The sequence below is a fragment of the Dermacentor andersoni genome, chromosome 1, assembly GCF_023375885.2.
Source record: "Dermacentor andersoni chromosome 1, qqDerAnde1_hic_scaffold, whole genome shotgun sequence".
Classification (NCBI taxonomy): Eukaryota; Metazoa; Arthropoda; class Arachnida; order Ixodida; family Ixodidae; genus Dermacentor; species Dermacentor andersoni.
Window position 1 is genome coordinate 98,668,845 of NC_092814.1, and position 16,127 is coordinate 98,684,971.

Genomic DNA, 16,127 nt, shown 5'->3' on the forward strand with positions numbered 1-16,127 from the left:
TGTGGCCTAGGAACAAAAGCTCATCGTAAGCGAAACGGCACTTTTCCGGCTTCAGAGTGAGCCCTGATAACTTGATGGCTTCTAACACTGTCGCAAGCCGCCTAAGGTGATCGTCGAAATGTCCGGCGAAGACAACGACGTCATCCAGGTAAACAAGGCCCGTCTGCCACTTCAGTCCGGCTAACACCGTGTCCATGACGCGCTGAAACGTTGCCGGTGCCGAGCGCAGTCCGAATGGCATGACCTTGAACTCGTAGAGGCCGTCTGGCGTGATGAAGGCAGTCTTTTCGCGATCTCTCTCGTCGACTTCTATTTGCCAGTAGCCAGACTTTAGGCCCATCGACGAGAAGTATTTAGCGTTGCAAAGCCGATCCAATGCGTCGTCTATCCGTGGAAGGGGGTACACATCCTTCTTCGTGATCTTGTTCAGTCGACGAAAATCGACGCAGAAGCGTAGGGTTCCGTCCTTTTTCTTTACCAGGACTACAGGAGAGGCCCACGGGCTTTTCGACGGCTGGATGATGTCGTCGCGCAGCATTTCGTCGACTTGTTGCCTAATAGCTTCACGTTCTCGCGTCGAAACTCGGTAAGGGCTCTGGCGGAGTGGTCGAGCGCTCTCCGGTTATTATGCAATGCTTTGCAACTGATGTTTGTCGAATCCTCGATGACGTCGAAAAGCAGTCTTTGTATCGTCGGAGAAGACTTCTGATCTGTTGCTGCTTACTCATAGGAAGACTTGGATTCACGTCGAAGTCTGGTTCGGGGACAATGCTCATCGGGGTAGATGCGGCTGAATCCGAGAGGACAAAGGCATTGCTGGTTTCCACAATTTCCTCGATGTATGCGATTGTCGTGCCCTTGTTGATGTGCTTGAACTCTTGGCTGAAGTTGGTTAGCATAACTTCCACTTGCCCTCCGTGGAGTCGAGCGATCCCTCTTGCGACGCAAATTTCACGGTCGAGCAGTAGATGTTGGTCGCCCTCGATGACACCTTCTACGTCAGCGGGTGTTTCAGTGCCGACGGAAATAATAATGCTGGAGCGCGGCGGGATGCTCACTTGATCTTCGAGCACACTCAAGGCGTGGTGACTACGAGGGCTCTTCGGCGGCATCGCTTTATCTTCCGACAGCGTTATTGACTTCGACTTCAGGTCGATGATTGCGCCGTGTTGGTCCAGGAAGTCCATACCGAGAATGACGTCTCGTGAACACTGTTGGAGGATAACGAAGGTGGCAGGATAAGTCCGGTCATGAATGGTTATTCTTGCCGTGCAGATTCCAGTCGGCGTGATGAGGTGTCCTCCAGCGGTCCGAATTTGAGGGCCTTCCCATGCGGTCTTAATTTTCTTCAACTGGGCGGCGATGTGTCCACTCATTACGGAGTAATCAGCCCCTGTGTCCACTAAGGCAGTAACTGCGTGGCCGTCCAGAAGCACCTCGAGGTCGGTGGTTCTTTGTCTGGCGTTGCAGTTAGGTCTTGGTGTCGGATCACGGCTGCGTCGCGTTGACCTGTGGCTGGTATGTGACGTCGTCAGGTCGTCTTTCGTCGTCGCATTCTTTCTTTCCAGACTTCGTCGGGACGGCGGCGTGTCGTTATGTTGTCGAGGTAGTTTCTTCGGCGTCTTCGTCGGCGGCGGGGGGTCTTCGTCAGTTCGACGGACAGCAACCACACCTCCATCGGTTGCTGCTTTTAGTTTTCCGGATATGGGCTCGCTGACCGGCCGCGGGCTGGGCCAGTGAATGGTAGGCGCTGCGGCGACAGGTAGCGGCCTGGTGATGGCGAACGCGACGGTCGTCGCGAGCTCCACTGAGTAGCGGCGAGGTAGTCGGCGATATCGCGAGGGCGTTCACCTCGCTGCGGGCGCGGAGCATTGACGGCGAAACCTCGCAGTCCCATGTCCCGGTATGGGCATCGGCGATACACATGACCGGCTTCTCCGCAGTGATAGCAGAGCGGACGGTCATCGTGGGCTCGCCAAATGTCCGTCTTCCTCGCGTAGGTGCGCTGGGCGACGGGTGGGCGTGCTGGCGGCGGCGGCGGCGGACGACGGAATTGCGTCGTTGCAGGGCCCTGGCGTGGTCGCGGAGGGGGACCTTGACGGCGTGCGACGGCGGCGTAGGTCATCGCTTCTGGCTGGGGCTGCAGTAATTGAGATTGCACCTCCGGAACCCCAAGCGACCGCTGAACCTCATCTTTGACGATGTCAGCGATCGAGGCCACTTGAGGCTGCGACGACGGGAAGATCTTCTGGAGCTCCTCTCGTACGACTGCCCTGATAGCCTCGCGCAGGTCGTCGGAGGCCAGCGATTGAACGCCGGCATAGTTTGTAGAGTTGGTATGGCGGTCGAATTGCCGGTTTCGCATCTCGAGTGTCTTCTCGATGCTAGTGGCCTCACGAAGAAACTCGTCGACGGTCTTCGGTGGGCTTCGTACCATACCGGCGAAAAGTTCCTCCTTTACACCACGCATCAGTAGCCGGACTTTCTTTTCCTCGGACATTTCCGGGTCGGCGTGGCGGAATAGGCGGCTCATTTCTTCCGTAAAGAGGGCAACGTTCTCGTTTGGTAGCTGCACTCGGGCGTCCAGCATAGCTTCAGCCCTTTCCTTGCGCATGACGCTTGTAAAGGTGCGCAGGAAGCCGCTACGGAACAGGTCCCACGTTGTCAAGGTCGATTCCTTGTTCTCAAACCAAGTTCTGGCGGCGTCTTCTAAGGCGAAGTAGACATGCCGCAGCTTCTCGTCGGAGTCCCAGTTGTTGAACGTCGTGATGCGTTCGTAGGTCTCCAGCCATGATTCCGGGTCTTCAGTCGCTGCTCCATGGAAGGTTGGTGGGTCCCGAGGTTGTTGTAGGATAACGGGGGACGCTGGGGCAGCCATTGGGGTTGTTTTGACCACGATCTTCTTTGTCGACTCAGGTAGAAGTCCGTGCTCTGGGGGCAGTCCTTGAAGTCGGCGGCTAGCACGCTGGTCTTGGGCGATGTTGGTTTTGTCCTCGGGCTTTGGGCTTGGAACGCGGCTTTGCGGGGGCGTTCGGTACATGAACGCACTAGCACCTCCACCAGATGTCACGTGGTAGTGATGGTGAAGAAAAGCAGCAATACGGTGGAATATAAAACTAGCTTTTATTGGGCGAACCTGTGCCCACAATAACAGGCTACACTTATAACACAACGATAACGGCGAACACGGTCGGCGATCGTCGGGAATCTGATCAGCGGGTCAAGCGCGTCGGCTTTTATAGAGCAGTCCTCGAATGTTCCAGACTAATCGTTTGGACCCGCGTGCCTTCCACAAAGTTCTACACCATTCGCGTTACGCGATGAAATCAGATAACACAAGGTTCGGCGACAACAGACAGCCGGGTAGAAGCATCGATAACTTTCCAGAAACGTCGGATACATGCAGGCGCGTCCGTCGCTGTGCGATTACAGTTGTTAAGCGGCGAAACGTGGTCGCCCGATAAAGATTAGTACACGTGTCAATATGCTACCTGCAGACTATGTTATTTCACCAAGCCTGACAAGCGGTTCAGCAACCCTCTAAGGGAATATAGTTTGTTTTATTAATTTTCTGGTGCTTATATTACTTGGCAAATCACGAAGCTTCAATTACAGTCACCATTTAGTGTCCACTGAAAATCACTCGGCTAGCAATATGATGAAACTCAAGATGAATTCCTGGCCATGAAGACAGCATTCTGATGTTGGTACATAGAATGCAAAAAACACCGATTTACTTGGATTTAGGTGCCCGTTAAAGGACCCATATGCACTGAAAATTAATCAAGAGCCCTCCCCTATGGTCCCCCGCAAAAAGCATAACAGGACCAGTGGAGGGCTCTTGATTATTTTCAGTGCGTATTACGGCATTAAACACCATGAATCAAGCTTTAAAAAATTATTCACAAATTTTTCGTCAGTACAGCAAAGTGCCATTTAATGGTCTGTATGTAGGCACGCTAGAAACATTTTCCATTGTGTTGAAACTAAGTTGATCTTGTTGGTAGCACATTCACCATGGTTTTGCAGAGTTTCAGTTTATACAGCATTACATGCAGTATTAGGTAATGAGGGTTCTTCAATAATTTATCAACTTCAGTAGGGACAAAAATACCTTTGGTAAAATTATGGTTCTATTTTTCAATATATTTTACTGAAAGCTCGTCAGACTTCATACACTTTTCCTGCAGTGACTTTAAACCTCTGAAAAAAATTTTCTGATCATCAAACTAGGTCATCACAGCTTCCTTGACGTGTACATCGCTTGAAAACTTGTCTGTGAAGGATTTTTTTCAAAGCACTGAACAGAATAAAATCAGAGAAAGCCAAGTCAGGACATCACAGGGGTGGTTCAGCTTCTGTAAGTTACATTCTCGGATGACTTCTTACGATTAATATTAATGAATGAATAAAATTTTAAGTTTCACATGCCAAAATCATGATCAGATTACAAGGCATGCCATAGTGAGGGACTCGGGATTAATTTTGACCATCTGGGGTTCTTTAACATGCACCTAAATCCAAGTACACAAGCGTGTGTTCATTTTGCCCCTATCGAAATGCAGCTACCCCAGCTCGTAACAAATTTGCAACCACAAGCTTAGCAGCCCAGCACCATAGCCACTAAGCTACTGCAGCACATATTCTCGTGGTTGATGACACATGTGAATTGGCATATTGCCATGAAAGAGCAGCATACCTGCAGTCAATTTTCGTCTTCTTTTTCTCCTTGACTGCCTCCAGACAATTAGTCAGTATGTAATGCTGATTGCCCCATTTATGGTTCTTTTATGTGGCATTAGCTCTCAAAATAAACTCCTTCAACATTGCAGAAGACAGTTGCTGTGACTTTCCCTGCAGATTACTCTGTCTTAAATTTATTGGGTGCGGCTGACTGATTCCATTTTGGACCCAGGTTTTTTTACAATAAATTCATGTCTCGTCACCAGTCACTAAATAATAATAATTTTAAAAATGACCAAGTCATCATGGTGCAGTTCCCAGTTCTCCTAATAGCACTGAAGCCCACAAATTTCTGGAATGGCACCAATGCTCTTGGAACCCATCATGCACCAACCTTCGACATGCCCAACTTTTCATGAATTATTGTAAATGAACCTGCAGAGGAGTTCCTCCGAACCTCCGAAGTCTCACAGGGGGAACAGGTACAGAGCCCCTCTTCTTTCCTGCAGCCTAATTTGTCATTGCCAGGCCTCTGTCACCAACATCTGAGGTTTCTTTTAAGTTGTTCCTAACTTTCCCTTATTAATTACTATTCATGTGGGTGTCCCTCTGCTTTTTAATAAATATTTTCACTTAACTTCTGTGAATGCTGACATTTGAAAGAACAGCTCATTAAAGAGGAATTTAGAAAACTAATCTTCATTTCTAATGTTATATGGGCAGCATCTACTTAGAGAATAAATATGTTGCTAAATGTTCACATTGCTTCCAACATTGCTCTGCAAATTTTTACAGCTAAGTTACTAGTACAACTAGAAGCACTCGAAAATGTTACATGGTTCTTTTAATAGCATCCTGGGAGAACTAAATAATTCACAGAGTTTTCTATTCGGAGCTTAAGGCATCCTGATAAGCTAGTTGGTAATTCATGACATTGTTATACGAGCGCACTTGAAAAAACATGGACACAATAAGTGAGGACTCCCAAGAAGCACTTAATTTCTTAGTGTGCATGCTATCTCAAGTGCATTGCCTATATAACTAAGCTATATTTAGACGGAATGCTGGCGGCAATAGACAGAAAAATGTTCAAATATGTTGCTTAATTAATGACTAAATGACAATTACTAAACCTTCGTTTTTTGGCTGTGTAGATTATTATTAAAACGCTCCCAATCTTTCTTCGCTGCCCTGAAAGAAGCAAAGGTGGTATTAATTCTGTATTTGCACAGAATGGGTACCGCGTTATGGGTGATGTGTACCGAAAGCTTTACATGTGTATTTTACATACTCTACAGGAAGTTTGCACAATGTCCTGAAAGAACTCAATGTGCCACAAAGTTGACATTCTGAGAGAATAAGGGGCATATTATGCGTGATGCAGGGGCAAAATTTTCAAAAAGCATCACTTAATTACTTCCATTTGCGAAAAATTTCTTAAGCAAGTGCTCGAAAGCGTCATATGCCACTATCAGCTATGTTTCCCAGTGTCGCAAGATAATTATATTTCACATTGAGTTTACATTAGCTGAAAACAGAGGGCGATATTAAGTGTAATGTGTGCCGAAACATTGACGTTTCTGGCGTGAGTATGAGTTTTGCAAACAAATACTTACCACTTTTTCATAGTCAGTTTCTCCGATGTGTTCGGTGAATTAATTGAGCTACTTTCTTCATACTCCGTGAAAATAGGGAAAATGTTATAGTAATGTGCAGGCGAACTACGAAGTTGACAACATGACAAGTGCATCTGCAAGATTCTGCATTCCAAACACTTCTTTCCATCATCAAGTGCTTGAATGTGTTATACAGCTGTTATCCACTGTGTCTCCCAATGTCCCGAAAGGACTCTACATCACATGTTTCAATTTGGTGAAAACTGGGGCGTGTTATGTGCATTGTGTGGTGAAACATTAATGTTTCTAAATTAACAAGGATCTCTGCAAATAATTACTGAACCGTCGTTTGCTCCCTATTTTCATATGTTATTTATGACACCTGGGTGTCCTCAATGAATAAACGAGTCATGTTGTATATATACCATGAATATAGGGGGAACGTTCTGGTGATATGTAGGCAACGTTCAGAGGGTGTCGTCCAATTACAGTGTAGAATCTAGCCTGCCAACCTGGGAGAACTATAAGCCACCAATATCAAATTTGGTGGATGGGGGAACATTATGGCCAATATGCATCTGGAGTTAAAAAGCATGTGGTGGAAGTACAGCCTTGGCTGAAAATTCCTTAAACAAAAGTAACAGCTGGGCGAGTTTTTTCGGTAACACAATAAAAGTGCATTAAAGACAAACACAATATGAAGAAACACATAGCAGTTGAGAGATTGAAAGCGTTAAGAGCCTGTGAGGAACAGTGTCAATGTACGAGTCACATGCAGGCACCATTCTTAAGTGTGTGGTTCTTTATAAGCAACTGAAATTTGTAATGCAACTGAGCAAAATAAACAGCAAAACAGCTGGACCATGATTCTACAAGGTCACACACGTCTGTTGCCTTTTTTTACATGTCGAAAAATTAACCTGTAGACTTAGCAATTCCTACGGTGGGGTCATTTTCAATGACGTGCGAAATAGAAGTGAATTATAAGTTTCTCAGCATTATTCCTTCTCTTTCAACTAGGCAGCACTAATGACTCACAAAGTAACTGTTTTATTACTAATATTTATCAGTAATGAAAATATCGCCCCTTATGTACATAGGAATATGCGAGTTATGCGGCTTATTTTATGCTCTCCACAGTGGACATCACATGTGTGAACAATTCCACTGATCAAGCATGTAAATAACTAAAACTTACCAATTAAGCGTGCAACAACAATTTTGGAACATAATTTAATGCAAAATTGAAGCTATCTAGTACGCAAATCATAGCGATTTGCTAGCAATCTTGTGCCTTGCCCCCCTTTTGAAAAATGCACTGTGAAAATATGCAGCGTATTGGACTGAAGCTTTATTTCACAATTATTGCAAGCGCATATTTAGACAGTCTCAATAAGCATCAGCTACTAGTGCAGCTACAACATATCTAAATTTCTGGCAGCACCAAGCAAAATGCTAGTTCCTTCGTCAATGCCACCTGTTCACCAGCCTGCACATTATTCCACAGCCTATTTCAAACAATGATGCTGTTTAAGATGCAGTTTTTCATGAATTTATATGTTTTGCATACAAATTGACAAAGCCGATAAATATTAATCGCAATAATGTAATCAATGAAAGGCTCACACAAGAAAATACATATATATTCGTGGTACAAAGGTTATAAACAGGGATAAAGTGCTTCAGAAAGGCTGGCCAGCATTTCGATAAGAGGGCCTTCATCAAAGGCGGCCTTGTCATCCTCAGCGGGTTAGTTTGAACAGGTTTATAGAGTGATGTCACGTGCGAACGTTGCCGGTGGTGGCTGGCCACCTTTTCGGCCAACTGCCACCGACAATGACCGCATGTGACATTACTAACCTGCCGAGTATGCTACTACATCTGTAAGCTCCATTCTTAAAATTAAAATTCTGTGGTTTTAAGTGTCAAAACCATGATCTGATTATGAGGCACGTTGTAGTGGGGGACTCCGTATTAATTTTGACCACCTGGGGTTCTTTAACATGCACCCAATGCATGGTACATGGATGTTTTTGCATTTCACCTACATCGAAATGCTGCCAATGTGACCGGGATTTGATCCCGTGCTTAGCAGTGCAATGCCATAGCCACTAAGACACCATGGCGGGTGGCCCGCTTCTTAATTTTGTATTATGTATATCCACAGAATGTTTTTCTAGAGTGTTACTTATTAGAGGACGTACACACACACAAAAGACATGTTTATTGTGACGTCAGAAAATAAAGACACACACACACACACACACACACACACACACACACACACACACACACACAAACGTGTGCGCACTATTCAAAAGGTAAGGGCTGTTTGGTCCTAAAAGGGGTTTAGTTTAGTACAAGCCTACTTCATTTTTCTACATCACTGCTAACTTCTAAGCACTTTTCGTACCGGTGCACCAGTTTCTTTGGACCCTGTGCACAGAAGTTCACCGCCTGGGAATTGAACCAGTTGACAACGGCAGTCTTGAGTTTTTCGGAGTCTTGAAAGCGTTGTCCCCCGAGCCACTGTTTCAAGTGTAAGATGAGGAAATAGTCACTTGGTGCAAGGTTGGGATTGTCGGGTGCCTGATCAAGAAGTTCCCAACCAAAATCTTGAATCTTCTCGTTGGTTTGGGCAGCAGTGTGAGGATGCGCGTTGCCATGGAGGAGGACAATTCCAGAGGACAGTTTCCCACGCTGTCTATTTTGGATTGCACATCTCAGTTTGGTGAACATATCACAGTATACTGTCATGTGGTAGTGACGGTGAAAAGCAGTCACCCGAAATAAATACACAAGTACATGTGTCAATGCTCCCCTCTCATAACATCGTCCCCACGCTACAAGCATAACAGAAGAGTGAAAAACAAAAGAACTCTTATTAAACAAAAGTAACAAAACAACAAAGAAACAAAGTCGAAAGTAACAGTCCAAAAAAAAGAAAGTCCAAAAAGAGAAAGTCCAAAGTATAGCTATGCAAAGTCCCAAAGTTCGTTAGTGCTGGCAGAACAGCTTAAGTCGCACAACATGGACTATTTCAGGTCGTGAGTGCCGCCGCTGTGATAGCGAAATGCCGTCTGGCATGACCTCGAGTGCATCAATGCATCGGATGATCTTGTAGGGTCCGAAATAGCGGCGTAAAAGCTTCTCAATAAGTCCTCGTCGGCATATTGGGGTCCAAACCCAAACACGAAGATTGTAGTGCCAGCTATCGGTCCTCTGTCGATTCTTGATGTGCAGGCGGGCAAGCTGTCGTTTTTTTCGCCGTGCTGGAGATAGGTGGCGATGTTGAGATTCTCTTTGTCGGTGACATGCAGCAGCATGGTGTCAAGAGTCGTCGTCAGGTTCTTTTCATAAAACTGCTTGAACGGAGTCATTTGAGTTGTTTCTTGCACTGCCATGTTATAAGCGAAGATTACGAATGGCAGTACTGCATCCCACGTCTTGTGTTCGACATCGACGTACATTGCTAGCATGTTGGCAAGGATACTCAGGCGCTCCGTAAGACCATTCATCTGTGGGTGGTAGCCAGTTCTCCTCCTGTGGCTTGTCTGGCTGTATTGCAGAATGGATTGGGTGAGCTCTGCTGTAAAAGCCGTTCCTCTGTTGGTGATGAGGACTTCTGGCGCACCATGTCACAGCAGGATGTTCTTAAAGAATTTTGCCACTTTGGCTGTGCTACCTTTCAGCAGAGCTTTCGTTTCAACGAAGTGGGTGAGGTAGTTCATCGTCGCGATGATCCAGTTATTTCCGGATGTTGACGTCGGAAAAGGTCCCAACAAATCCATCCCGATCTGCTATAATGGTCGGCAAGGAGGCTCTAGTGCACCAGGCATCCTGATGGGTCCTTTAAGTTCGCTAGCCAACACAACGTGTGATGGTCACTGTCGACTTTGAACACCCTGCCATATAGGTAAGGGCGAAATTTTGCTGCAGCTGAAATGATGGCAAGGCATTCCTTTTCGGTCATAGAATAACTGCCTTCCGATTTTGACAGTGACCGGACTGCTTTTCGACATCATCAAGGATCCGACAAATACCTGTTGCAAAGCATCGCATAATAACCGAAAAGTGCGCTCAACCACTCTGCCAGAGCCCTTCCCAAGTTTCGAAGTGAGAATGTGAAGCTATAAGGCGACAAGTAAATGAAATGCTGCATGACGACATCATCCAGCCGTCGAAGAGCCTGAGGGCATCTCCTGTAGTCTTGGTGAAGAAAAAGTACGGAACCCTACATTGCTGCATCAATTATCGTCAACTGAACAAGATCATGTATACCCCACACCTCCACCAGATGTCACGTGGTAATGACAGTGAAAAGCAGTCACCCGAAAAAGATACACAAGTGCATGTGTCAATACATCAGCTGTAACCGTGGTCCCACGTTCCATGAAATCAACCAGACGAACGCCCTTTTTGTTCCAGGAAACGGTAGCCATCATTTTCCAACTCGAGTAAGGAGATTGCTCGAATTTTTTTAGTTTTGGTGAAGAGTGGCAGCACTGCACTGATTTTTGTTTTGTTTCTGCAGTGGCGTAGGATACCCAAGTCTCGTCGCCTGTAACAACATGCGAAAACAACTAATCTATGTCTTGTTGGTAGCGGTCCAAAAACCCTCGTCCACTTGACATTCTTTGCTGTTTGAGTTGGTCGATAAGCATTTTTGGTATCCACCTTGCACACACTTTGTGATATCTGAGCTATTCAGTTACAATCGTGTAAATTGTAGTGCGTCCAACAAGAGGAAATTTATCAGCCAGACCACTAGCTGGCAATTGTCAATCTAATCGCAATTCCCAGTCCACTTGTTAAAAAGTTCCATTGGTCTGGATGCTGGGCCTGCCACTCTGCTCTTTATCGTGCACATTTGTGCGGCCATTTTTGAAGTCTCGACACCGATTTTCTGACCTTTCCTTCACTCATCCCCGTAGGTCCATAAACTAGGCACAACTCTCCATGAATTTGAGAAGCTGATGATCCTTCTGCATGCAAAAATCAAATTGCAGCTCGCACTTCCCAACAGGCGGGAGCAACAATTTTCATGGACATTGTCACCTGCACTCCTCCACAAGCAGACAACTACTTAGCCAAAACAATAACTTCATTACATTCGCAAAGAATTAACTGATGGCACTGCACAAAAAAAAAACTTTATTCTGACGTGTAAATATTTAAATATAAGCAAGCGACCCTTACTTTTTCAATAACCCTAGCGCACGCGCGCGTGCGCGTGTGTGTGTAGAGAGAGAGGGGTGGAAAGCTGGCTGGGTCCCAGCAACCCCCTAGAAAACAATTCCGAAGACTTTAATCTGAAGACCTTAAACCATATGTCTTGCAAAATTTAATCCACGATTTTCCTGCTCATTTCTGTGGAAGTTGCTTGCACAGGCAATCCTGTGTGAGGATCGTCTTCAATGGAGTCTCTACCCAACTTGAATTGCTTACTACAAAAATTTACTTTGTAGGAGAATGGGGTAGACTGATCATAAACTACAGCCATGTATCCGTGGGTTTCCTTTGGACTTCTCCCTTCTTTATTAAAAAGTTTAATGACTAAGCAGCAGATCAAGCATACAGATACTTGCTGCACACCAGGGTTCTCCCAGTACTTGGTCTCTTCAGACATGAGAAGCTACTCTGTATAGGTTACCTTGGGACTTGTCGTAACATCTCCACACTTGTCTCAAATTGCGGGCTTGTTTTCTTCACACTCAGGTGGATAAATTATTGAATGCTCTTCATACACCCACAATCATCAGTGAATAATTTCCAGAGCATTACTGGTAAGATATGAAATTTAGACAACAATGTATACAGAAAAGATAAATAAGAAAGACCACAACCTTTTCCTTTTTTTTGTTCTGTGAAATTTGATAGAAGAGGTCACATATTGCACTCACTTCAAAGAAAGATATATTCACACTGCACCACAGTAGTTGCTGCAATGCGTTATCCAAGTTGCATTTCATCATTACGCACATGATGCTAAGCATGGTGATTAACAAGTACATAGTTTAACAAAACAATTTCTGCCTTGGTTACAGAGAACCTATGTCTATTTTGCCTTGCGAAGCCAACTGCAAAGATACACAAAGATATCTTGCTATCCATAAACCTTATAATGCTACATATGTCGCTTTACTCAGCAGAGAGTTTGGAAAAATCCATTTAGGAAAAGCAACTTCAGAAATGCGACTTAAGTCGAAGCCCATGCTTGACTTGATATAAGTGACGCCTATCGTGACTGCGCCGAAGGAAACGCAGTGAGCGTCTTTGGGCACGTTAACGCCAGGCGTCATTTAAATCAGGTCAAGCATGGACTTCGACTTAAGTCGCATTTCTGAATACGGGGGTGAGTCTGCAAATGATGTTTTTAGTCAGTGAACATGACATTAAAACAGTGCAACTGAAGTTTTTGCAAGTATTCTGACTGCTTTTGACCAAATGAGAAGGGACATGTCCACAAGAAATCAATGACTTCTGACTGGTGGCAAATGGACACGAGATTGGCCCAATAAGTGGCAACAAATTATTTCAATGAATTATTAAGGTGGAAGATATCAGCATGAAGACAATGAGGAAGGAGTAGGTGAGAATCAGTGGGCAAGCAACCCCATCAAAAAGTGCAACAACATATGGGAAAAGATTATAGCTCATGCAGGATGGTTTATGCAAATATGGCATTTTCGTGTTATCTTCGCGTCTTTTGCCAGTTCGCTATATTATCGACTGCGAGATATTCGAACTTAAGATATCTTACCTTCACAATAAGGTTTGCTTCTGTTTCACGACTAGCTTCACTGTGCCCTTGTCCAAGGGATGAACTAAAGCCCGGAGGTGATGCCAGCTCCGTCACTCTATCAGTTCGCCTACAGGACAAAGCAGAAACATGGCGTTACAGTCAAGTCTCGTTTATTAGACAAGAAAGAGTAATTGGTGAAAGGTGCAACAGAAGGGCACTAATCGCCGGATCCTATCTGCAACTAAGTATAGAAGCGACACACAGCACCCATTCATGCTGTCATGGCCACATCTACGTGTTCAATACAACTTTCATGACACAGTTACGACAGTATTCTTTCACACATGATTTCGCTGCATTATTTGCAAGACAGAATCGATACCACGATGATCACCAACAAGGCGTACGCAGCTTGTGCATTCCATGAAACAAGATTAAGGCACTATTGACAGCGTCTGCAGGAACAAAAATTGTCACAGCTCAGTTCAATTCCCCAAGCTTGCAAGCGTTGACTCATGGAAATGAAACCCCGGTTGCATTTCGCCCAGGAATACACAGCCGTGTTTTATGTATGAACTAAGAAAAAATGAGGAACAGGGGCAGACACCCATGGAGGACAAGCCTTTAAGCTTCAAAATTTTAAGGAGGTCATGTTTTTTTGCTTAAAAATGTGGTCATGAAACTATTTCGCAACGTCATCAACGAGCACAACTCTGCTGCACCTGTGCGAAGAGAAAGAAGCGAAACAACAAGACAAGAGTAGGTAGGAATACATATGCTCAGCATTAGTTTAAATTAGCGCCACAAAAAGTAATCGTAAGCAGTAACACGCTTGTACTTGCCTCTGAGAAGAAGCAAAGTGCCATTTATGCCGCTTTGACGGAGCTCTGCTACCTAAACTTGCAGCCATTTTATGCTGATCACAACGTTGTGAACCAGCAATTCGCCTATTGCGCTAAAGAAAATTTCCATTTTATTTCTGGAATGCAATTAATTTCTCCTGGAACTTGCTAACAGCCACGGAAAAACTGCACATAATATTTTAGTATTAGATACCTAAGCCATAGTACAGCTACATTAAGTACAATAAAAGTTTCTGTTTCGTTTTTGAAAAAAAAAAAAAGCGCCAAATGTTTTTGGGATAAAAACAAAAAACGAATAAACGCAATGGTTTGGTTTGGTGCCTACGGATATGGCTCAACCCACTACGGGGGATCGGCCATGAATCGGGTGACAGTAGGTAAAAATGGAAGACTACTGAAATCGAATTTTGTAATTAAAGAATGATATTAAATTCATACTAATCGTCAATATCAATTTTCAGGCTATATTATTTTAAAACATGAAAAGTTAATGTTTTCGTGTTCATATTGGGGAAAGTAAAACGATAAAATTAACACGGCAGACATTTTGTTTCACTTGACATACGTTCCTATTGCAGTGCGTTCCCCAAGAGACGGTGTTGATGACAACCGCTTCCTTTTCCTTTTCGTATTTCATTAATTTTTTTTTTCCCGTTCTTTCTTTTTTTTTTTCAATTCGGGCACACAGGCGCGCCTCCCCGATCAAAGAGAAATAAACTCTAAATAAATAAAGAGAAATAAATAATCAGACAAATTCTAAATCGCAATAAAAAAGTGCCCGTGCGACGATATTAATGACGCGAAGCTTGTAGGTGACACACGCGCAGCATTGTTTTGAGGAGGAAGGCCATCTATGATGCTTGTCGAGGGCAGGATGTTGATGAGAGGTGTACTACACATATCTATATACATTTTCAGGTTTCATATCTCTTGTCTCACAGTGGGTGGCACATTCATAGTGAAAGTATATATATATATACACACACACACATATATATATATATATATATATATATATATATATATATATATATATAAAGATACCTATAAAGAAAGGGGTCAAGTAAGGAGACACAATCTCTCCAATGCTATCGAAAGGGCCAAAAATATTGCAGGGAACAGCCCCATAGTCAGGCACGTACCCAGGATTTTTTTTTCGGGGGGCGGGGGGGGGGCGCAAACCAAGGTAACTTTTGTATGCAAATGAGGAGGGGGGGGAGGTACCTTTACTAGTACAAATGGGAATAATGCCCACCATTCGCCATATAAAGACGCGTAAACCCGCAAAAGAGAATTGAAGTAAGGTGTGCCTCACAGGTACGCCTGTGAGATACACCTCTCCTTTACTTGACAAACAAGGAACCACATCAGACGGACTCGCGCATGACAGCAACGCAGGAAGAACACTGACAAGAACAAGTAAACAAGCTAAAGTGTAGAATAAAGATTTCTAGTAGCGTTCTTTTGAATTGGCTCTGGAAGAATTATATATATATATATATATATATATATATATATATATATATATATATATATACCCGCCGTGGTTGCTCAGTGGCTATGGTGTTAGGCTGCTGAGCACGTGGTCGCGGGTTCGAATCCCGGCCACGGCGGCGCACGTTAGGTGCACGTTAAAGAACCCCAGGTGGTCAAAATTTCCGGAGTCCTCCACTACGGCGTGCCTCATAATCAGAAAGTGGTTTTGGCACGTAAAACCCCATAATTATATATATATATATATATATATATATATTTGCGGAACAATCACAGTTCTTTCGGATCCCTCGTTTACTGCTCTACCAATTTAAGTGCCAAAACCGACTCGTGTTGTTATTCGGGAAATTGCGTAGCGATGCGTAGTCACCAGTCTCGTAAACCCGCGTAGAGCGCAGGACGCTGCGACTCTAGACGTACTGCGCCCACCGCGAAAGGTTATGAAAACACCCATGTTAGCACAGCAGAGGAGTGGCTACGTCAGGTGGCTCGCCTGATAACTGTCGAAGCATCATTCCAAACATTATTCTCCACTTCCGGCTGCGTTTTGACTGCTTCCTTTTATAATAAAAGATCTTCATCCATAAATATTTTCACAAACAATGGTTAAATTTGTTAATTTTCGCTTTTCCTTCCTGTTTAGCTGTTGCCTCGGCGCTTTCCCTTAGTAGATCGCTTAATTTCTCAACTCCTTGCGACTCTTGTTTCCAGTTGCCAATATTGCAC

The 16,127-nt window shown here is 44.4% G+C and overlaps 1 protein-coding gene across 1 annotated transcript in view; it reads right to left on the minus strand.

Moving 5' to 3' along the window:
• Positions 1-13,991, minus strand: part of EMC4 (ER membrane protein complex subunit 4) — a 31,766-nt gene extending 17,775 nt beyond the window's left edge. Inside the window, exons 1-2 of the mRNA XM_050193227.3 lie at positions 13,887-13,991; positions 13,063-13,171 (exon numbers count right to left, since the gene is read on the minus strand). Of these exons, the coding sequence (XP_050049184.1) occupies positions 13,063-13,171; positions 13,887-13,954 (177 nt within the window). The 5' untranslated portion in view covers positions 13,955-13,991. The remainder of the gene's footprint in view (positions 1-13,062; positions 13,172-13,886) is intronic.
• Between the last annotated feature and the right edge of the window lie 2,136 nt (positions 13,992-16,127).